The sequence below is a fragment of the Thalassophryne amazonica genome, chromosome 6, assembly GCF_902500255.1.
Source record: "Thalassophryne amazonica chromosome 6, fThaAma1.1, whole genome shotgun sequence".
Lineage (NCBI taxonomy): Eukaryota > Metazoa > Chordata > Actinopteri > Batrachoidiformes > Batrachoididae > Thalassophryne > Thalassophryne amazonica.
The window spans coordinates 42,404,024-42,427,076 of NC_047108.1; the positions used below are offsets into that span (position 1 = coordinate 42,404,024).

Below are 23,053 nucleotides of genomic sequence, written 5' to 3' on the forward strand. Positions count from 1 at the left end.
AAGGAACTACCGGTCGATTCTTTCAAAATATTACTGTCCAAGGGTTTGCCATTTTTTTTTTTTTTTTTTTTTTTTTTTTAGTTAAACGAACCAACGTCGATGGTAATAAATAACAATGTAAATGTGAAGGTGTAGCGGGATGAAAGTCCCGGGTCCCAATTGAAAAGACGTTCCCGCTAGCTTTTTTTTACTTTTTTTTTTACTTATTATCCATTCATTACAATAGGCCCACATTGCCTCGTGTTTAAGAAAAAGGAAAACCTGTTTTATGTCGTATCATTTTGTAAATAAAGTTTTAAGAAACGATGGTTGCTATGCAACGAGCAACAAACAAACGTGGCAAGCGTTGGTGAGGGGATGTTGAAATGTCATCTCATTATTCAGCAAACCAGGTAAGTGTGAAAAGATTTGCACAATACAAATACAGAAGTATATGTTAGATTTGTTTTCTTTATTTCCTCAGCGTAACCCAGTTTAGTCTTTCAATTTTCAGTATGAGTACACCTACAAGCCGCAGAGGCTGCAGAACTGGGGGCCTTCTAAACACTTCAAAGAGGTACTTATCTCAGCAATTCTGTTTGTGTTAGACTGTGTTTTCATTGCTCAGTGGATATAATCCAGGATTAGCAGTATCATCTTAAAATGTGATGTGAGATCAGTTTGTGTTTGTGTGTGTGCAGAGACCCAGTACACGTAAAGGTCACACCACCTTCATTGCAGATGAGAGAGGACATTTGCTTCCAGGCGTGGTTAAGGTGACGACAGCACAAATGTATACGCCATTACAATCTGCATACATGTCACAGTACACAGAGACTACAAAAAGCATTCATCAGATCATTTAAAATCATTCTTTATACAATAATTGAATGGTGAATACTTTGTACTGTATAATACACACAAAGCTTTACACAAATTCACTTTTTTAAACCACTGTAGTCAAGTTAAATTAATGTTGACAATCAATGTGAGTGTTCTAGTCGTCCTTGACAATTGCGTCACATAAGGCAAGTTAATCTTTTCCCTCAAACTACTTAAAAAGGAAATGCATGGATATTAATTAGGGCACCAGTAACTGGAGCGAGCTTTCCAGAAACAATGAATGCCCTGATTACAGTGTTTGAGAAGCTGAATTAAGGGTTGAAATGTGGGGATCTGCTTCAAAATTCATCTATGTATCTCTGTAAATATTAGTGATTTTGTTTTCTCTTTATTTAACATTGCAAGCTAAGGTATTTTTCAACATTACCTTAAATTTCTCAAGCAATAATGATCCACAAAATCTGGATTGTTATCTGGATCTGCACCAAATCTTACCTGATATCAGCACTTTGTGTGTGCCTTTTTTAAGTAAGAGATGATCTTTTGAGACATTTACTAAAATGTTGAAATATGCCACATCTCGCAATACTGAAGAGGAAGAAAAAACAATTCCTGGATTCTCCCCAGTCAGATCCCCTCTAAAAGAAAATGGTTTCCTCATTGACCCCTACCCCATCATTCCACCAAGTTGTACAAAAATCAGTTCCATAATTTTTACGTAATCTTGCTAACAGACAAACCAACAGAGCTGAAACCATAACCTCCTTGTTGGAGGTAAAATAAAAAAAAAAAACAAGAGCAGTCAGAGATTTCTGATATCCACCAATCTGGATCCGGATCACCTCCAAACTTCAGTGGAGTCCATGCCCTAATATTTATCTGTGATGCAAATTTGGTGAGAATCCATGAAGTAGTTTTGAAATAATCCTTGAAAGCCTATATAAAGTGAAATCTTGATCGCCCAAAGCACCTCGTTCTATCGACGACCTGAAGCTGGCCAACGACCTGAACGTCTTCTATTCACGTTTTGAAGACATGGACTCACACCTCCCCACACAACTGGATATTCAAACACTCTGGACCTCCCCCCTCTCACTGCTCCCCTCCCCCGCTGCCCTCTCGGTCCAAGAGGAGGATGTGAGAAGACGTTTCAAAAGGCTGAATCCACGTAAGGCCCCGGGCCCAGACTGTGTCTCTCCTGCCACCCTGAGACACTGCGCTGATGAGCTGGCCCCAGTCTTCACGGGGATCTTCAACACCTCCCTGGAGTCATGCCATGTTCCAGTCTGTTTCAAGTCCTCCATCATAGTTCCAGTCCCCAAGAAACCACGCGTCACTGGACTTAATGACTACAGGCCTGTGGCTCTCACGTCTGTAGTCATGAAGACCTTCGAACGCCTGGTTTTATCCCACCTGAAGTCCATCACCAACCCCCTCCTGGACCCCCTGCAGTTTGCCTACAGAGCCAACAGGCCTGTAGATGACGTCATAAACCTGGCCCTGCACTCCATCCTGCAGCACCTGGACTCCCCAGGAACCTATGCTAGGATCCTGTTTGTGGACTTCAGCTCTGCATTCAACACCATCCTTCCGGCTTTGCTCCAGGACAAGCTTTCTCTGCTCCACGTACCCGACTCCACCTGCAGGTGGATCACAGACTTCCTGACGGACCGGAGTCAGTGTGTGAGGCTGGGAAAGAATGTCTCGAACACCCAGGCTCTCAGCACAGGATCTCCACAGGGCTGTGTCCTTTCCCCTCTGCTCTTCTCCCTGTACACTAACTGCTGCACCTCCAGCCACGACTCCGTAAAGCTCATCAAGTTTGCGGACGACACCACCCTCATCTGACTCATTTCGGATGGGGATGAGTCTGCCTACAGGAGGGAGGTGGACTGGCTGGTGACCTGGTGCAGCAGCAACAACTTGGAGCTCAATGCCCAGAAAACAGTGGAGATGATCGTGGACTTCAGGTAAGCCACAGCCCACCCGCCCTCCCTCTCCCTCACCAACAACCCCATCACCACTGTGGACTGTCACCGCTTCCTCGGCACCACCATCACCCAGGACCTCAAGTGGGAGTCAACCATCAGCTCCCTCATCAAGAAGGCCCAGCAGAGGATATACTTCCTGCGGCAGCTGAAGAAGGCCAAGCTGCCTGTCCAGCTGATGGTGCAGTTCTACACGGCCATCATCGAGTCCATCCTCTGCTCCTCCATCACGGTGTGGTACGCCGGGGCCACAGCCAGGGACAGACACAGACTGCAGCGCATTGTGGCCTCTGCTGAGAAGGTGATCGGCTGTAACCTTCCATCTCTCCACGACCTGTACGTCTCCAGGACTCTGGGCCGAGCAGGTCGGATCACAGCTGACCCTTCTCACCCTGCACACGGTCTGTTCGAACCACTCCCCTCGGGCAGGAGGCTACTGTCCATCTGGACCAGAACCTCCCGCCATAAGAACAGTTTTTTCCCCTCTGCCGTTAGACTCATGAACACCTCATAACTCAGTCACCTTAACCTTAACTCTGTCACTTTATCATTTTATCACGGGTCACTTTAGACAAATGAACTTTGGTTTTTAATTGCACTCCTCCCACTGCACTGTTTTTCTGTTTTTCTGTTGCACACAGCCTTTCATATTTCATATTTTATCTTATATTTTATCTTATTTTAGCACCTATTTTATATTTTATCTTAGCATTGTATATTGTTTTCTGCTTAATGTTGCACCATTATATCAAAGCAAATTCCTAGTCTGTGAATCCTGTTCATTGGCAGTGGCAATAAACTTATTCTGATTCTGATTCTGATCCAGAATCCAGATCTGGATTATCTCTAAAAATTTAGTGGAATCTTCCATACCCTAATATCCATCTGTGGTGCAAATTTGGTGAGAATTCCTGAAGTAATTTTGATGCAATCCTTCAAAGCATATATAAATTCAATCTTGATCCAGAATCCAGATCCAGATCACCTCCAAAATTCAGTGTAATCTTCCATGCCCTAATATCTATCTGTGGTGCAAATTTAGTGAGAATCTGTGAAGTAGTTTTGACCTAATACTTCAAAGACTATATAAATGAAACTTGATTCAGAATCCAGATCCAGATCATCTACAAAATTTAATGGCGTCTTCCATGCCCTAACATGTATCTGTGTTTAAAAAAAAATCATCAAAATCCATGCATTAGTTTTGAAGTAATCCTGCTAACTGTAATCCTTCACTGCCTATATAAAGTGAAACTTGATTGAGAATCTGGATCCAGATCCGGATCACCGCCAAAATTTAATGGGTTCTTCCATGGCCTAAGGTGAGTATAATATTTGGAGGCTTGAATGCTAATGATATATTTACATGTCTAGAGTTGTTAAAAAAGCAAACTTATTTAAAGAACCAGTTTACTTCTGTGCAAGTTTGTTGCTGTACCTCATGTCTGAGTGTGTATGGTGTTACAGAGGGGCAGCTCTTGGCCTGACTTTAAGGGTACATGGGATCTCCCTGCCCGTCTCCCAGTCCACTCCGTCAACCCCACAAGCCGCTCTGTGGAGGGTCTGAACAGACTGAAGTCCTGGGGCTTCGTCCCACAGCACAGTAACAAGCCTCAGCCACACAGAGGCAGCATCAGCACAGATCAGCTGCAGCTTGTCAGACAACAGGTTAGACTCCACACAGCCCTTTGTCTTTGAGAGAACAAAAACACTGTGTTTCTCAATACAGATCATGCATTCGATATAACTTGCAACTATACATGTATTATACACAAAACAGTTCCTGGTACTCCTGCAACCTGTTTCACTGCTACCCTGGAAGGTCTGGGGAAAGATGTATTGTTGAGACGTTAGTTTCAAGGGCATCACAGGCTGATTATCATCTTATCTACTGTGTACTGTTCACACGTGCCACAAGTTCTTTCTTTTTTTAACCAGTTACACCACCGCAGTAGAACTGAAATGAAACAATCATGATGTTCTTGTCGTGCAAAACCCAAACTTTAGGCATTAAAACCCTTTTCATGCACAGTTCCTCCATTTTCAAAGGACATAAGCAATTACAAACTAAATACAAAGATTTTTGTTGACAAAAATTTTCTTTTTTATCACCAATTTTCTTTCAACCAATCAAGGGATATATACACTCAACAAAAATATAAACGCAACACTTTTGGTTTTGCTCCCATTTTGTATGAGATGGACTCAAAGATCTAAAACTTTTTCCACATACACAATATCACCATTTCTCTCAAATATTGTTCACAAACCAGTCTAAATCTGTGATAGTGAGCACTTCTCCTTTGCTGAGATAATCCATCCCACCTCACAGGTGTGCCATACCAAGATGCTGATTAGACACCATGATTAGTGCACAGGTGTGCCTTAGACTGCCCACAATAAAAGGCCACTCTGAAAGGTGCAGTTTTATCACACAGCACAATGCCACAGATGTCGCAAGATTTGAGGGAGCGTGCAATTGGCATGCTGACAGCAGGAATGTCAACCAGAGTTGTTGCTTGTGTATTGAATGTTCATGTCTCTACCATAAGCCGTCTCCAAAGTCGTTTCAGAGAATTTGGCAGTACATCCAACCAGCCTCACAACCGCAGACCACGTGTAACCACACCAGCCCAGGACCTCCACATCCAGCATGTTCACCTCCAAGATCGTCTGAGACCAGCCACTCGGACAGCTGCTGAAACAATCGGTTTGCATAACCAAAGAATTTCTGCACAAACTGTCAGAAACCGTCTCAGGGAAGCTCATCTGCATGCTCGTTGTCCTCATTGGGGTCTCGACCTGACTCCAGTTCGTCGTCGTAACCGACTTGAGTGGGCAAATGCTCACATTCGCTGGTGTTTGGCACGTTGGAGAGGTGTTCTCTTCACGGATGATGCGAAGGAGATGTGTTGCACTGCATGAGGCAAATGGTGGTCACACCAGATACTGACTGGTATCCCCCCCAATAAAACAAAACTGCACCTTTCAGAGTGGCCTTTTATTGTGGGCAGTATAAGGCACACCTGTGCACTAATCATGGTGTCTAATCAGCATCTTGGTATGGCACACCTGTGAAGTGGGATGGATTATCTCAGCAAAGGAGAAGTGCTCACTATCACAGATTTCGACTGGTTTGTGAACAATATTTGAGGGAAATGGTGATATTGTGTATGTGGAAAAAGTTTTAGATCTTTCAGTTCATCTCATACAAAATGGGAGCAAAACCAAAAGTGTTGCGTTTATATTTTTGTTGAGTATACATTAACATTTCCAAGTCACTGAATATGTCTTGGACTTCATTTGCAACAGTCATTATGAAATACAAACCGTATGGTACTGTGTGGTAAATCTGTCTGGTGTATAGGCAGCTCTCAAAAACTGAATGACTGTGCAAGAAGAAGACAAGTGAGGGAAGCCAGAAAGACAACTCTGCAGCAATTACAGGCTTCTGTGTCTGAATGGGGAAACTTGGCACACTGCATCTTTTGTCTGTGGCATCAGCAGTGACAGATTCACAGTGAGGATGAACAGAGAAAGAGTTTCATACAAGGAAACAGAACAAATCTAGGCTTGTTTCCTGTGTGGCATCTGACAAACTGAATTTTCACATCTTCTGAAGAAAATCCTTCTCTGTAGCACTCCACCATGAAGTTATATAGCTGGTGATGCACCAGACAAATGTTGCCACCTGTGGTGCAAAAACCAATGCATTCTGAGTGCTGGTCCCAAGCCTGGAGGAGGGTTTTATCAGCAAGGGCATGTGACATGACATGTTTTTGCAAAACAAACTTGCAGATCACAAATCAAATTTTGTGCTGGATCACCAGCAGGGGGCCGGCAAAATCTGTGCTTCTGTTGGGCGAAGAGGAACCAGAGGGGGAGAGCATGTACAAAGGCACGGAGAGAGGAGGAAGTTTAGAAGTATGCAAGTGAGAGTCAGAACTTTGAATCAAATCAAATCAATTTTATTTATATAGCGTCAAATCACAACAGTCACCCCAAGGCGCTTTATATTGTAAGGCAAAAGCCATACAATAATTACAGAAAAACCCCAACGGTCAAAACGACCCCCTATGAGCAAGCACTTGGCGACAGTGGGAAGGAAAACTCCCTTTTAACAGGAAGAAACCTCCAGCAGAACCAGGCTCAGGGAGGGGCAGTCTTCTGCTGGGACTGGTTGGGGCTGAGGGGAGAGAATCAGGAAAAAGACATGCTGTGGAAGAGAGCAGAGATCAATCACCAATGATTAAAAGCAGAGTGGTGCTTACAGAGCAAAAAGAGGTGAATAAAAAGAAACACTGGGTGCATCATGGGAAACCCCCCAGCTGTCTAAGTCTATAGCAGCATAACTAAAGGATGGTTCAGGGTCACCTGATCCAGTCCTAACTATAAGCTTTTTCAAAAGGAAAGTTTTAAGCTTAATCTTAAAAGTAGAGAGGGTGTCTGTCTCCCTAATCCGAATTGGGAGCTGGTTCCACAGGAGAGGAGCCTGAAAGCTGAAGGCTCTGCCTCCCATTCTACTCTTACAAACCCTAGGAACTACAAGTAAGCCTGCAGTCTGAGAGCGAAGTGCTATATTGGGGTGATATGGTACTATGAGGTCCCTAAGATAAGATGGGACCTGATTTTTCAAAACCTTATAAGTAAGAAGAAGAATTTTAAATTCTATTCTGGAATTAACAGGGAGCCAATGAAGAGAAGCCAATATGGGTGAAATATGCTGTCTCCTTCTAGTCCCTGTCAGTACTCTAGCTGCAGCATTTTGAATTAACTGAAGGCTTTTCAGGGAACTTTTAGGACAACCTGATAATAAGAGATAGAGATATTAGATATTAGAGATATTGCGCAAATGCAAAAAAGCAGTCCTACATATTTGCTTAATATGCGCATTGAAGGATGTATCCTGATCAAAAATGACTCCAAGATTTCTCACAGTATTACTGGAGGTCAGGGTAATGCCATCCAGAGTAAGGATCTGGTTAGACACCATGTTTCTAAGATTTGTGGGGCCAAGTACAATAACTTCAGTTTATCTGAATTTAAAAGCAGGAAATTAGAGGTCATCCATGTCTTTATGTCTGAAAGACATTCCTGCAGTTTAACTAATTGGTGTGTGTCCTCTGGCTTCATGGATAGATAAAGCTGGGTATCATCTGCGTAACAATGAAAATTTAAGCAATGCTTTCTAATAATACTGCCTAATGGAAGCATGTATAAAGTGAATAAAATCGGTCCTAGCACAGAACCTTGTGGAACTCCATAATTAACCTTAGTCCGTGAAGAAGATTCCCCATTTATATGAACAAATTGTAATCTATTAGATAAATACATATGATTCAAACCACTGCAGCGCAGTGCCTTTAATACCTATGGCATGCTCTAATCTCTGCAATAAAATTTTATGGTCAACAGTATCAAAAGCTGCACTGAGGTCTAACAGGACGAGCACAGAGATGAGTCCACTGTCTGAGGCCATAAGAAGATCATTTGTAACCTTCACTAATGCTGTTTCAGTACTATGATGAATTCTGAAACCTGACTGAAACTCTTCAAATAGACCACTCCTCTGCAGATGATCAGTTAGCTGTTTTACAACTACCCTTTCAAGAATTTTTGAGAGAAAAGGAAGGTTGGAGATTGGCCTATAATTAGCTAAGATAGCTGGGTCAAGTGATGGCTTTTTAAGTAATGGTTTAATTACTGCCACCTTAAAAGCCTGTGGTACATAGCCAACTAATAAAGATAGATTGATCATATTTAAGATCGAAGCATTAATTAACGGTAGGGCTTCCTTGAGCAGCCTGGTAGGAATGGGGTCTAATAGACATGTTGATGGTTTGGAGGAAGTGACTAATGAAAGTAACTCAGACAGAACAATCGGAGAGAAAGAGTCTAACCAAATACCAGCATTACTGAAAGCATTAGAACATAAAGATATGTCTTTGGGATGGTTATGAATAATTTTTTCTCTAATAGTTAAAATTTTATTTGCAAAGAAAGTCATGAAGTCATTACTAGTTAAAGTTAAAGGAATACTCGGCTCACTAGAGCTCTGACTCTTTGTCAGCCTGGCTACAGTGCTGAAAAGAAACCTGGGGTTGTTCTTATTTTCTTCAATTAGTGATGAGTAGTAAGATGTCCTAGCTTTATGGAGGGCTTTTTTATAGAGCAACAGACTCTTTTTCCAGGCTAAATGAAGATCTTCTAAATTAGTAAGATGCCATGTGAATGTTGTGACTGGTAAAAAGATGAAGCTCAATGATATGATTGAGAAGGGGAAGGTGTAGTGACACGGACCCACAACAGGAGGTGGTAATGAACGGACAATGGATGAGCCAAAAAATAACAATTTAATGTTGTGAATTGCACAACGGAATACAGACAATTGCAGTTGAGGAGTACAGTCAATCATACACAAGGTGACGTGTGGGCAGGCTCGAGGATAGAAGACGTCTGTCCAGAGAAGAGCCGGATCCCACACGGCTTCCACTGCCAACGGATCTGAAGAACACCGGAGCTGCCAAGTCCGTCTCCAGCTGTCAGACCAGGTACTGCTGGCAGAAACAGAAACAGTTAATGGTGGGTGTGTGAAGACACACCCAGTAATTGTTCCCTGAGTAGTTCCTCCAGGAGGGAGAACCTCCACCTCCAGATACAACGTCACCCGTGCAGCTCCTGTTGGTCTCTTTCCTGGATGGAGTGAGAGGCGAAGAACGTCGTCCTCTCACTGTCTGCCAATCCAGCCTCCGATAGAGCCCGCAGGAACACGGCTGCACACAGACCAATATATATTTAGACAACGATATCACAGCAGAGAAAGTTACCTTGTTCGGTAGCTGATTTCTCGGCGAGGAGGTGGAGTTGCAGTCCGGTCTTTGTAGTGATGGTGATGAGTGACAGCTGGTGCTGATAAGTGACAGCTGTCACTCCCAGCGGCTCCGACGCCCTCTCGTGCTTGGAGCCCGCACTCCAAGCAGGGCGCCATCTGGTGGTGGTGGGCCAGCAGTACCTCCTCTTCAGCGGCCCACACAACAGGACCCCCCCTCAACAGACACCTCCTGGCGCCCGACCAGGCTTGTCCGGGTGACGGGTGTAGAAGTCGGCCAGGAGGGCCGGGTCCAGGATGAAGCTCCTCTTCACCCAGGAGCGCTCTTTGGGTCCATAACCCTCCCAGTCCACCAGATACTGGAAACCCCGACCCTTTCGACCTGCAGGGGGATGTCCTTCGTGGATAGCCAAACCTCCTGCCCGGGCTGGTATGCAGGGGCCGGGGAACGCCGGCGGTCTGCATGGGCCTTAGCCCTCGTCCGGGCTCTGAGCAGGGCAGAGCGGGCGGTACGCCACACCCGACGGCACTTCCTCAGATGGGCCTGGACCGAGGGCACCCCGACCTCTCCCTCCACAAGCGGAAACAATGGGGGCTGGTACCCCAAACATACTTCGAACGGGGAGAGGCCGGTGGCAGATGAAACTTGGCTATTATGAGCATACTTGATCCAGGCCAGATGGTCACTCCAGGCCGTCGCGTGCGCGGAGGTCACTCAGCGGATGGCCTGCTCCAATTCCCGGTTCGCCCCACTCTGCCTGTCCATTCGTCTGGGGGTGGTACCCGGACGAGAGACTTACGGTGGCCCCCAGTTCCCTGCAGAAACTCCTCCAGACCTGGGAGGAGAACTGAGGACCACGGTCTGAGACAATGTCGGATGGAATCCCATGCAGACGCACGACGTGGTGGACCAGGAGGTCTGCAGTCTCCTGGGCCGTCGGGAGCTTCGGGAGGGCCACGAAGTGGGACGCCTTGGAGAACCGGTCCACTATCGTGAGGATGGTAGTCTTGCCCTGGGACGGCGGGAGGCCCGTGACAAAGTCCAGGCCGATGTGAGACCAGGGGCGATGAGGCACGGGCAGAGGCTGGAGTAGGCCTTGGGTCCTGTGATGGTCGGCTTTGCCCCTGGCGCAGGTGGTGCAGGCCTGGACGTACTCCCAGACATCGGCTTCCAGAGACGCCCACCAGAAGCGCTGCCGGACCACTGCCACGGTTCTTCGCACCCCTGGGTGGCAGGAGAGTTTAGAACCGTGACAGAAGTCAAGGACTGCAGCCCTGTCTTCTGGTGGGACGTACATCTTGTTCTTGGGTCCAGTCCCCGGGTCCGGGTTCCGTGTCAGGGCCTCCCGGACGGTCTTCTCCAGGTCCCAGGTAAGGGTGGCCACGACAGTGGACTCGGGGATGATGGTTTTCCGTTGGGTCTGACAGCTCGGTCCTGACTTCCTCCTCGTGTACCCGGGACAGGGTGTCAGACCGTTGGTTCTTCGTCCCGGGGCAGTATGTGATCTGAAAGTCAAAACGCCCGAAGAACAGTGACCAGCGGGCTTGCCTGGGATTCAGACGCTTGGCGGTCCGGATGTACTCCAGGTTCCGATGGTCCGTGAAAACCGTGAATGGTACCGAAGCTCCCTCCAACAGGTGTCTCCACTCCTCCAGAGCCTCCTTCACCGCAAGAAGTTCCCGATTGCCGACGTCATAGTTCCTTTCAGCCGGAGTCAACCTGCGGGAAAAGTAGGCACATGGGTGGAGAACCTTGTCGGACTCCCCGCTCTGGGATAGCATGGCTCCTATCCCTGAGTCAGAGGCATCCGCTTCGACTATAAACTGGCGTTTTGGATCGGGCTGCACCAGAACTGGCGCAGTCGAAAACCGGCATTTCAACTCCCTAAACGCGGCTTCGCACTGATCCGACCAGGTGAAGGGGACTTTTGTGGAGGTCAGGGCTGTCAGGGGGCTAACTACCTGACTGTAGCCTTTGAGGAACCTCCGGTAAAAATTAGCAAAACCGAGGAACTGCTGTAGTTTCCTACGGTTTGTTGGTTGGGGCCAATCTCTCACCGCCGCAATCTTGTCCGGATCAGGGGCGACGGAGTTGGAGGAGATAATAAACCCCAGGAAGGACAAAGAAGTACGGTGGAACTCGCACTTCTCGCCCTTCACAAACAGCCGGTTCTCCAACAACCGCTGCAGGACCTGACGTACATGTGTAACATGAGTCTCAGGATCCGGGGAAAAGATGAGTATATCGTCTAGATATACAAAGACAAACCAATGCAGGAAGTCTCGCAAGACATCATTTACCAAAGCTTGGAACGTTGCGGGGGCGTTAGTGAGGCCGAACGGCATGACCAGGTACTCAAAATGACCTAACGGGGTGTTAAATGCCGTCTTCCATTCGTCTCCCTTCTGGATCTGAACCAGGTGGTACGCATTCCTAAGATCCAGTTTTGTGAAAATTTGGGCTCCATGCAGGGGCGTGAACAGTGAATCTAACAGGGGTAGAGGGTATCGGTTGCGAACCGTGATCTCGTTCAGCCCCCTGTAATCAATGCATGGACGGAGTCCGCCGTCTTTCTTGCCCACAAAAAAGAAACCAGCACCCATCGGGGAGGTGGAGTTCCGGATCAGCCCGGCAGCTAACGAGTCCCGGATGTAGGTCTCCATTGATTCGCGTTCCGGACGTGAGAGGTTGTACAGCCTGCTGGACGGGTACTCAGCGCCCGGTATCAAATCAATGGCACAATCATACGGACGGTGCGGGGGAAGGGTGAGCGCCAGATCTTTGCTGAAAACGTCAGCAAGATCGTGGTACTCACATGGCACCGCCGTCAGATTGGGGGGGACTTTAACCTCCTCACTAGCTGTCACACCAGGCGGAACCGAGGATCCAAGACACTCCCGGTGGCAGGTTTTGCTCCACTGAGCCACAACCCCAGACGGCCAATCAATCCGGGGATTGTGCTTTATCATCCAAGGATAACCCAAAATCACACGGGAGGTAGAAGATGTTACATAAAACACAATCTCCTCCCTGTGATTACCAGACACCACCAATGTCACTGGTTGTGTCTGGTGTGTGATTAATGGAAGAAGGGTGCCATCTAGTGCCCATAACTTCAATGGTGAAGGTAGAGCCACTAGAGGGAGCCCAACTTCCCTTGCCCATCTGCTGTCCAGCAGATTCCCTTCCGACCCCGTGTCTACCAGTGCTGGGGCATGAAGGGTCAGATCCCCACTCAGGATCGTAACTGGGATGCGTGCGGATTTGCGGGGTTTCCCCGCGTGCATGTTATGGCCCACCCTTAGCCCAGTTTCTAAGGGCGGGCATTGTCGTTTAACCGCTTGGGGCAGTTCCTCTGTAGGTGCTCACTCGAGCCACAGAAAAAACACTCCCCGCGGGCCAGCCTCCGTTGTCTGTTATTTGATTTAACTTTGGCCCTGCTCGTGTCCATAGCTTCATCAGCAGGGGGAGCTGTTGCCACACGGGAGTCACGGGCTGTGGAGCGTGGGGAAGGCGGCACCCTTTCGGACCCGGAAGGAAGAGGGACGGCTCGTGCCCGGCCACGCCCCCCACCCTGCTCCCAACGGTGTTCCTCTAATCGGTTATCTAATCGTATAACCAGATCAACAAGCCCATCGAAATCCCGTGGTTCGTCCTTAGCCAGTAAATGCTCCTTCAGGACCAGAGACAGTCAATTTACGAAGGTGGCGCGGAGCGCAACGTTGTTCCAGCCGGACCTTGTTGCCACAATGCGGAAGCCGACTGCGTACTCCGCTGCACTCCGACGCCCCTGTCTGATTGACAGCAGCAAGTTAGAAGCAGATTTGCCTCTATGGGGGTGATCAAAAACCTGTTTGAACTCCCTCACAAACCTACAGCGCCGTAGCCCAGGCGCGTGCCTCTCCTCGAAGCAAATTTATTATGTAAACCACCCGGCTGGCGTCTGACTCGTACATGACGGGACGCTGTGAAAAGACGAGCGAGCACTGCATTAAGAAGTCCGCGCACGTCTCAACACAGCCTCCGTACGGCTCCGGAGGGCTTATGTAAGCTTCAGGGGATGGTGGGGGGGGGTCGTTGAACGACCAGCGGAATGTCTGATTCAGGCCTCCGGTCAGCAGGAGGAGGTGCTGCAGCAGCGCCATGAGCTTGCGCTTCCACCCGGGCGGTGAGAGCCTCCATCCTCCGATTGAGAATAACATTCTGCTCAGTGACTAAGTCCAACTGAGCAGTGAAAGCAGTTAAGATTTGCTGCAGCTCACCTAACACGTCTCCTGCTGACGCCTGTTCACCTCGCTCTTCCATTGGCTGTTCAAGCGATGGTTGACGCCCCTCAGGATCCATGACGTTGGCCGAAAAATCCTGTTGGGAAGGTGTAGTGACACGGACCCACAACAGGGGGCGGTAATAAACGGACAATGGATGAGCCAAAAAGTAACAATTTAATGTTGTGAATTGCACAACGGAATACAGACAATTGCAGTTGAGGAGTACAGTCAATCATACACAAGGTGACGTGTGGGCAGGCTCGAGGATAGAAGACGTCTGTCCAGAGAAGAGCCGGATCCCACACAGCTTCCACTGCCAATGGATCTGAAGAACACCGGAGCCGCCAAGTCCTGGGTCCCAGGTGGCCACCGTCTCCAGCTGTCAGACCAGGTACTGCTGGCAGAAACAGAAACAGTTAATGGTGGGTGTGTGAAGACACACCCAGTAATTGTTCCCTGAGTAGTTCCTCCAGGAGGGAGAACCTCCACCTCCAGATACAACGTCACCCGTGCAGCTCCTGTTGGTCTCTTTCCTGGATGGAGTGAGAGGCGAAGAACGTCGTCCTCTCACTGTCTGCCAATCCAGCCTCCGATAGAGCCCGCAGGAACACGGCTGCACACAGACCAATATATATTTAGACAACGATATCACAGCAGAGAAAGTTACCTTGTTCGGTAGCTGATTTCTCGGCGAGGAGGTGGAGTTGCAGTCCGGTCTTTGTAGTGATGGTGATGAGTGACAGCTGGTGCTGATAAGTGACAGCTGTCACTCCCAGCGGCTCCAACGCCCTCTCGTGCTTGGAGCCCGCACTCCAAGCAGGGCGCCATCTGGTGGTGGTGGGCCAGCAGTACCTCCTCTTCAGCGGCCCACACAACAGGACCCCCCCTCAACAGACACCTCCTGGCGCCCGACCAGGCTTGTCCGGGTGACGGGTGTAGAAGTCGGCCAGGAGGGCCGGGTCCAGGATGAAGCTCCTCTTCACCCAGGAGCGCTCTTTGGGTCCATAACCCTCCCAGTCCACCAGATACTGGAAACCCCGACCCTTTCGACCTGCAGGGGGATGTCCTTCGTGGATAGCCAAACCTCCTGCCCGGGCTGGTATGCAGGGGCCGGGGAACGCCGGCGGTCTGCATGGGCCTTAGCCCTCGTCCGGGCTCTGAGCAGGGCAGAGCGGGCGGTACGCCACACCCGACGGCACTTCCTCAGATGGGCCTGGACCGAGGGCACCCCGACCTCTCCCTCCACAAGCGGAAACAATGGGGGCTGGTACCCCAAACATACTTCGAACGGGGAGAGGCCGGTGGCAGATGAAACTTGGCTATTATGAGCGTACTTGATCCAGGCCAGATGGTCACTCCAGGCCGTTGCGTGCGCGGAGGTCACTCAGCGGATGGCCTGCTCCAATTCCCGGTTCGCCCACTCTGCCTGTCCATTCGTCTGGGGGTGGTACCCGGACGAGAGACTTACGGTGGCCCCCAGTTCCCTGCAGAAACTCCTCCAGACCTGGGAGGAGAACTGAGGACCACGGTCTGAGACAATGTCGGATGGAATCCCATGCAGACGCACGACGTGGTGGACCAGGAGGTCTGCAGTCTCCTGGGCCGTCGGGAGCTTCGGGAGGGCCACGAAGTGGGACGCCTTGGAGAACCGGTCCACTATCGTGAGGATGGTAGTCTTGCCCTGGGACGGCGGGAGGCCCGTGACAAAGTCCAGGCCGATGTGAGACCAGGGGCGATGAGGCACGGGCAGAGGCTGGAGTAGGCCTTGGGTCCTGTGATGGTCGGCTTTGCCCCTGGCGCAGGTGGTGCAGGCCTGGACGTACTCCCAGACATCGGCTTCCAGAGACGCCCACCAGAAGCGCTGCCGGACCACTGCCACGGTTCTTCGCACCCCTGGGTGGCAGGAGAGTTTAGAACCGTGACAGAAGTCAAGGACTGCAGCCCTGTCTTCTGGTGGGACGTACATCTTGTTCTTGGGTCCAGTCCCCGGGTCCGGGTTCCGTGTCAGGGCCTCCCGGACGGTCTTCTCCAGGTCCCAGGTAAGGGTGGCCACGACAGTGGACTCGGGGATGATGGTTTCCGTTGGGTCTGACAGCTCGGTCCTGACTTCCTCCTCGTGTACCCGGGACAGGGTGTCAGACCGTTGGTTCTTCGTCCCGGGGCAGTATGTGATCTGAAAGTCAAAACGCCCGAAGAACAGTGACCAGCGGGCTTGCCTGGGATTCAGACGCTTGGCGGTCCGGATGTACTCCAGGTTCCGATGGTCCGTGAAAACCGTGAATGGTACCGAAGCTCCCTCCAACAGGTGTCTCCACTCCTCCAGAGCCTCCTTCACCGCAAGAAGTTCCCGATTGCCGACGTCATAGTTCCTTTCAGCCGGAGTCAACCTGCGGGAAAAGTAGGCACATGGGTGGAGAACCTTGTCGGACTCCCCGCTCTGGGATAGCATGGCTCCTATCCCTGAGTCAGAGGCATCCGCTTCGACTATAAACTGGCGTTTTGGATCGGGCTGCACCAGAACTGGCGCAGTCGAAAACCGGCATTTCAACTCCCTAAACGCGGCTTCGCACTGATCCGACCAGGTGAAGGGGACTTTGTGGAGGTCAGGGCTGTCAGGGGGCTAACTACCTGACTGTAGCCTTTGAGGAACCTCCGGTAAAAATTAGCAAAACCGAGGAACTGCTGTAGTTTCCTACGGTTTGTTGGTTGGGGCCAATCTCTCACCGCCGCAATCTTGTCCGGATCAGGGGCGACGGAGTTGGAGGAGATAATAAACCCCAGGAAGGACAAAGAAGTACGGTGGAACTCGCACTTCTCGCCCTTCACAAACAGCCGGTTCTCCAACAACCGCTGCAGGACCTGACGTACATGTGTAACATGAGTCTCAGGATCCGGGGAAAAGATGAGTATATCGTCTAGATATACAAAGACAAACCAATGCAGGAAGTCTCACAAGACATCATTTACCAAAGCTTGGAACGTTGCGGGGGCGTTAGTGAGGCCGAACGGCATGACCAGGTACTCAAAATGACCTAACGGGGTGTTAAATGCCGTCTTCCATTCGTCTCCCTTCTGGATCTGAACCAGGTGGTACGCATTCCTAAGATCCAGTTTTGTGAAAATTTGGGCTCCATGCAGGGGCGTGAACAGTGAATCTAACAGGGGTAGAGGGTATCGGTTGCGAACCGTGATCTCGTTCAGCCCCCTGTAATCAATGCATGGACGGAGTCCGCCGTCTTTCTTGCCCACAAAAAAGAAACCAGCACCCATCGGGGAGGTGGAGTTCCGGATCAGCCCGGCAGCTAACGAGTCCCGGATGTAGGTCTCCATTGATTCGCGTTCCGGACGTGAGAGGTTGTACAGCCTGCTGGACGGGTACTCAGCGCCCGGTATCAAATCAATGGCACAATCATACGGACGGTGCGGGGGAAGGGTGAGTGCCAGATCTTTGCTGAAAACGTCAGCAAGATCGTGGTACTCACATGGCACCGCCGTCAGATTGGGGGGGACTTTAACCTCCTCACTAGCTGTCACACCAGGCGGAACCGAGGATCCAAGACACTCCCGGTGGCAGGTTTTGCTCCACTGAGCCACAACCCCAGACGGCCAATCAATCCGGGGATTGTGCTTTATCATCCAAGGATAACCCAAAATCACACGGGAGGTAGAAGATGTTACATAAACACAATCTCCTCCCTGTGATTACCAGACACCACCATGTCACTGGTTGTGTCTGGTGTGTGATTAATGGAAGAAGGGTGCCATCTAGTGCCCATAACTTCAATGGTGAAGGTAGAGCCACTAGAGGGAGCCCAACTTCCCTTGCCCATCTGCTGTCCAGCAGATTCCCTTCCGACCCCGTGTCTACCAGTGCTGGGGCATGAAGGGTCAGATCCCCACTCAGGATCGTAACTGGGATGCGTGCGGATTTGCGGGGTTTCCCGCGTGCATGTTATGGCCCACCCTTAGCCCAGTTTCTAAGGGCGGGCATTGTCGTTTAACCGCTTGGGGCAGTTCCTCTGTAGGTGCTCACTCGAGCCACAGAAAAAACACTCCCCGCGGGCCAGCCTCCGTTGTCTGTTATTTGATTTAACTTTGGCCCTGCTCGTGTCCATAGCTTCATCAGCAGGGGGAGCTGTTGCCACACGGGAGTCACGGGCTGTGGAGCGTGGGGAAGGCGGCACCCTTTCGGACCCGGAAGGAAGAGGGACGGCTCGTGCCCGGCCACGCCCCCCACCCTGCTCCCAACGGTGTTCCTCTAATCGGTTATCTAATCGTATAACCAGATCAACAAGCCCATCGAAATCCCGCGGTTCGTCCTTAGCCAGTAAATGCTCCTTCAGGACCAGAGACAGTCAATTTACGAAGGTGGCGCGGAGCGCAACGTTGTTCCAGCCGGACCTTGTTGCCACAATGCGGAAGTCGACTGCGTACTCCGCTGCACTCCGACGCCCCTGTCTGATTGACAGCAGCAAGTTAGAAGCAGATTCGCCTCTATGGGGGTGATCAAAAACCTGTTTGAACTCCTCACAAACCTACAGCGCCGTAGCCCAGGCGCGTGCCTCTCCTCGAAGCAAATTTATTATGTAAACCACCCGGCTGGCGTCTGACTCGTACATGACGGGACGCTGTGAAAAGACGAGCGAGCACTGCATTAAGAAGTCCGCGCACGTCTCAACACAGCCTCCGTACGGCTCCGGAGGGCTTATGTAAGCTTCAGGGGATGGTGGGGGGGGGGTCGTTGAACGACCAGCGGAATGTCTGATTCAGGCCTCCGGTCAGCAGGAGGAGGTGCTGCAGCAGCGCCATGAGCTTGCGCTTCCACCCGGGCGGTGAGAGCCTCCATCCTCCGATTGAGAATAACATTCTGCTCAGTGACTAAGTCCAACCGAGCAGTGAAAGCGGTTAAGATTTGCTGCAGCTCACCTAACACGTCTCCTGCTGACGCCTGTTCACCTCGCTCTTCCATTGGCTGTTCAAGCGATGGTTGACGCCCCTCAGGATCCATGACGTTGGCCGAAAAATCCTGTTGGGAAGGTGTAGTGACACGGACCCACAACAGGGGGCGGTAATAAACGGACAATGGATGAGCCAAAAAGTAACAATTTAATGTTGTGAATTGCACAACGGAATACAGACAATTGCAGTTGAGGAGTACAGTCAATCATACACAAGGTGACGTGTGGGCAGGCTCGAGGATAGAAGACGTCTGTCCAGAGAAGAGCCGGATCCCACACAGCTTCCACTGCCAATGGATCTGAAGAACACCGGAGCCGCCAAGTCCTGGGTCCCAGGTGGCCACCGTCTCCAGCTGTCAGACCAGGTACTGCTGGCAGAAACAGAAACAGTTAATGGTGGGTGTGTGAAGACACACCCAGTAATTGTTCCCTGAGTATTTCCTCCGGGAGGGAGAACCTCCACCTCCAGATACAGCGTCACCCGTGCAGCTCCTGTTGGTCTCTTTCCTGGATGGAGTGAGAGGCGAAGAACGTCGTCCTCTCACTGTCTGCCAATCCAGCCTCCGATAGAGACCGCAGGAACACGGCTGCACACAGACCAATATATATTTAGACAACGATATCACAGCAGAGAAAGTTACCTTGTTCGGTAGCTGATTTCTCGGCGAGGAGGTGGAGTTGCAGTCCGGTCTTTGTAGTGATGGTGATGAGTGACAGCTGGTGCTGATAAGCGACAGCTGTCACTCCCAGTGGCTCCAACGCCCTCTCGTGCTTGGAGCCCGCACTCCAAGCAGGGCGCCATCTGGTGGTGGTGGGCCAGCAGTACCTCCTCTTCAGCGGCCCACACAACAAGAAAGGTCAATATACTGTGATATAAAAGGCCAAGTGGAAAGGAAATCAGGCCAAGAAAATCACACGTGACAGACAGTCAGACAAGTCTCCAGAGATGAGTTCCAAAAATCAAAGGTGGTTTATTCATAACAGTTGAGCATAACCAAGACAGGAGTGGGAAAGTTCCTAACAGAATACACTCAGCCTGACTCAGGGTGAGGACAAACAGGTCACAAATAAATGTGGGGAAGTCACTCAAAGTAACAACTAAAACTCAGAGACTGAATAAAGAGGTGCACAAACACGGCTGCTGACAAAGAGGAGTGGAAACCAAACTGATACTCATAACCATACAACAATCCGGAACAGAAAACATGAATGAAAGGCAATGGACCCGCAAAGCAAAGACGAAACACAAGTGACAATAGACAGCCAAATCATACGGCAGGTGTAATTACAGAAGACCAGAGACATGAATAAACTGAACACAAGAGGGCGGCATACTAAGACAAATACATCAAATACTGCAAACATGACTGCAGTGAGTAGAGAAAATCATAAGGTATATAATAAATAATTATAATAAGGTAATAAAAACCGAAAGTCACATGAAGTAACCAAAAACCAGACAACACAGAAGCTCAAAGACGGAGACAGATTGTGCACCAAGAATCCAAACACATTAACCAAATACCACGGGCGAGGAACCTGAGAGAGGAGGCAATGCATCAAACCATATCCCATAACAGACTCAGACCAGAAAACAGACCACAAACAATCAAGACAGGGACAGGGGACTGAGGAGTGTGACGTGAAGGAGACCTCCCGCGGGGGACACTCCCACATCCACATGAGACAGAGGGGATCCACAGACACACACACTTATAGCTCTCACATACCACACACGCACACAGAATGGATTCACAGGCACACACATGAACAGAAACATGCCTGCTCACACACACAGAGTGGACACACACATTGCATGGAGAGGTCCGCATACTCACACATTCTCACAGTGACAGGAGCCTATGATAAGATGATACAGGGACACAGCTGACAAGTGAGGGGTACAGAAGACTCAGAGGACAGACATGACCCAAAATCAAATAAAACCCCAGAGCAGACGGACCCACAACAGTTGAGATGGTTTGGACTTTGGACATATGCAGAGGAGGAATGTAAGGATGCTGAGGATGGAGCCATCCGGCAGGGGGAGAAGAGGAAGGTGAAAGAGTATGTGTATGGATGTAATGAGGGAGAACATGCAGGTGGCTGATGTGACAGAAGCTGCAGATGACAGGCTGAGATGCAGACTTATGATCTGCTATAGTAACCCATGATGGAAGCAACCTAAAGAATAAAAATATAAACAATGCTAAAATATCCTCAGCCATATGAGCATTGTCTTCTTTATAATTTGCAGTTGTTTAATTGGTATCCCAGTGCAAAGTGTGTGTGTATATGTATATATAATACGAGGTCGGTTGCATCATTTGCTTGTAAGCAGTCTTTGTGTGAGGATGGGTGTAGTCTCTCGTCGTTTTTTCTTTGCAAGGAAATGGCGGAACGACTGGAGCAGTGCGACTGCATCAAATTTTGCCAGAAACTGGGCGACAGCCAGGTGGAAACCATTCAGATTATTCAGACGGCTTTTGGTGACGATGCTATGGGCATCACACAGATTAAGGAGCGGTACAACCGGTTTAAAGACGGCCGCACAACAGTGGAGAGCGAGCCACGCTCCGGGTGGCCATCAACATGCTGAAATGACCAGATCATTTCCAAAGAGAACGCTGTGGTGATCCGAGAAATTGCGGAAGAGGTGGACATCAGCACTTTTTCGGCACATTCCACTGTGACAGAAGATTTTGCCATGAAAAGAGTTGCAGTGAAATGCATCGGCACGAAGCTGATGGCGCAGCAAAAGCGCCACCGTGATGAAGTCTCACAGGACATGTTGTGACATGCTCACCTCGTCCGCAATTTCTCGGATAGTCACACGACTGAAAAGCCCCGAAAGCCGTCTGAATCTTCTGAATGGTGGAAGAGCTGGGCATGTCACAACATGTCCTGTGAGGCTTCAACACGAATGCGCTTTTGCTGCACCATCAGCTTCGTGCCGATGAATTTCGCTGCAACTCTTTTCATGGCCAAATTTTCTGTCACAGTGGAATGTGCTGAAAAAGTGCTGATGTCCACCTCTTCCGCAATTTCTCGGATAGTCACACGACGGTCCTGCATCACCACAGCGTTCACTTTGGAAATGATCTGGTCATTTCAGCATGTTGATGGCCGCCCGGAGCTGTCACCCAGTTTCTGGCTAAATTTGATGCAGTCGCGCTGCTCCAGTCATTCCGCCATTTCCTTGCAAAGAAAAAACGATGAGAGACTCCACCCATTCTCACACAAAGGCTGCTTACAAGCAAATGATGTAACCGACAGGCGTGAAAAAATTCACGCATGCGCACGAAGGTTCAAGGCTTGCTCAAGCAAGCATATGTGATTCAAATCCATCAGGTTTTTGAAAAAAATAAAAAGGTCGGATACTTTTCTAACAGACCTCGTATATACACACACTTTTGCATCACTACTCTTAGCTTCATAGTGGAGTAGAGCAAAGAAGGATTTTCTTTCACCAAAACAGATCAAATCCAGGCTTGCATCTCAGACGTACCTTCTGGCAATTTGTAGCTAAACTTTCAGGTCTTCTTTTTAAGAAAATCCTCCTCTATACCACTTCATCATGAAGATAGATAACTGGTGACACAAAATGCAAAGATTGCACCGTGCATAATTTCTCCAATTACAGCCACGTAAGCCTGTAACTTCTTCTGGGGTGTCTTGGTGGCTTTCCTCACTCTTCTACTTGCACAGTCACTAGTTTTTGAGAGCTGTCTACTCCATGCAGATTTACCATAGAGTGCCATATTGTTTGTATTTCTTTGTAACTGATGTAAATAAATTCCGAAACATATTCAGTGGCAGCTTTACCATTAGAGAGCCTCGACCACACCTACCACAAAAGACACCAAGCTGTCATTGATGTTAAAGGGGACAATACACAGTATTAAGAACAGGGGTATGTAAACTTTTGATCAGTTTCATTTGGGTAGTTTTCTTGTCATTTTGATTTAAAAAAAGGAAACACAGTTGTTTGACAATAAATGGCTTCACCCAACCACTAACCATGAGTGAAAAAAAAAGGTTTGTGTTGTCATTCATATTCTCTTAAAAATGGCCAAAAAAGCAAACATTCTGGCAGGGTATGTAAACTTTTGAGCACAACTGTCAGTGGTGGGCACAGATAACCAAAAAAATTAACTTCGATAACAGATAATCAGATAACTGAAAAG

The 23,053-nt window shown here is 49.2% G+C and overlaps 1 protein-coding gene across 1 annotated transcript in view; it reads left to right on the forward strand.

Moving 5' to 3' along the window:
* Window positions 1-310: 310 nt before the first annotated feature.
* Window positions 311-23,053, forward strand: part of cfap126 (cilia and flagella associated protein 126) — a 38,411-nt gene continuing 15,668 nt past the window's right edge. Inside the window, exons 1-4 of the mRNA XM_034171477.1 lie at window positions 311-392; window positions 494-556; window positions 681-755; window positions 4,278-4,478. Of these exons, the coding sequence (XP_034027368.1) occupies window positions 366-392; window positions 494-556; window positions 681-755; window positions 4,278-4,478 (366 nt within the window). The 5' untranslated portion in view covers window positions 311-365. The remainder of the gene's footprint in view (window positions 393-493; window positions 557-680; window positions 756-4,277; window positions 4,479-23,053) is intronic.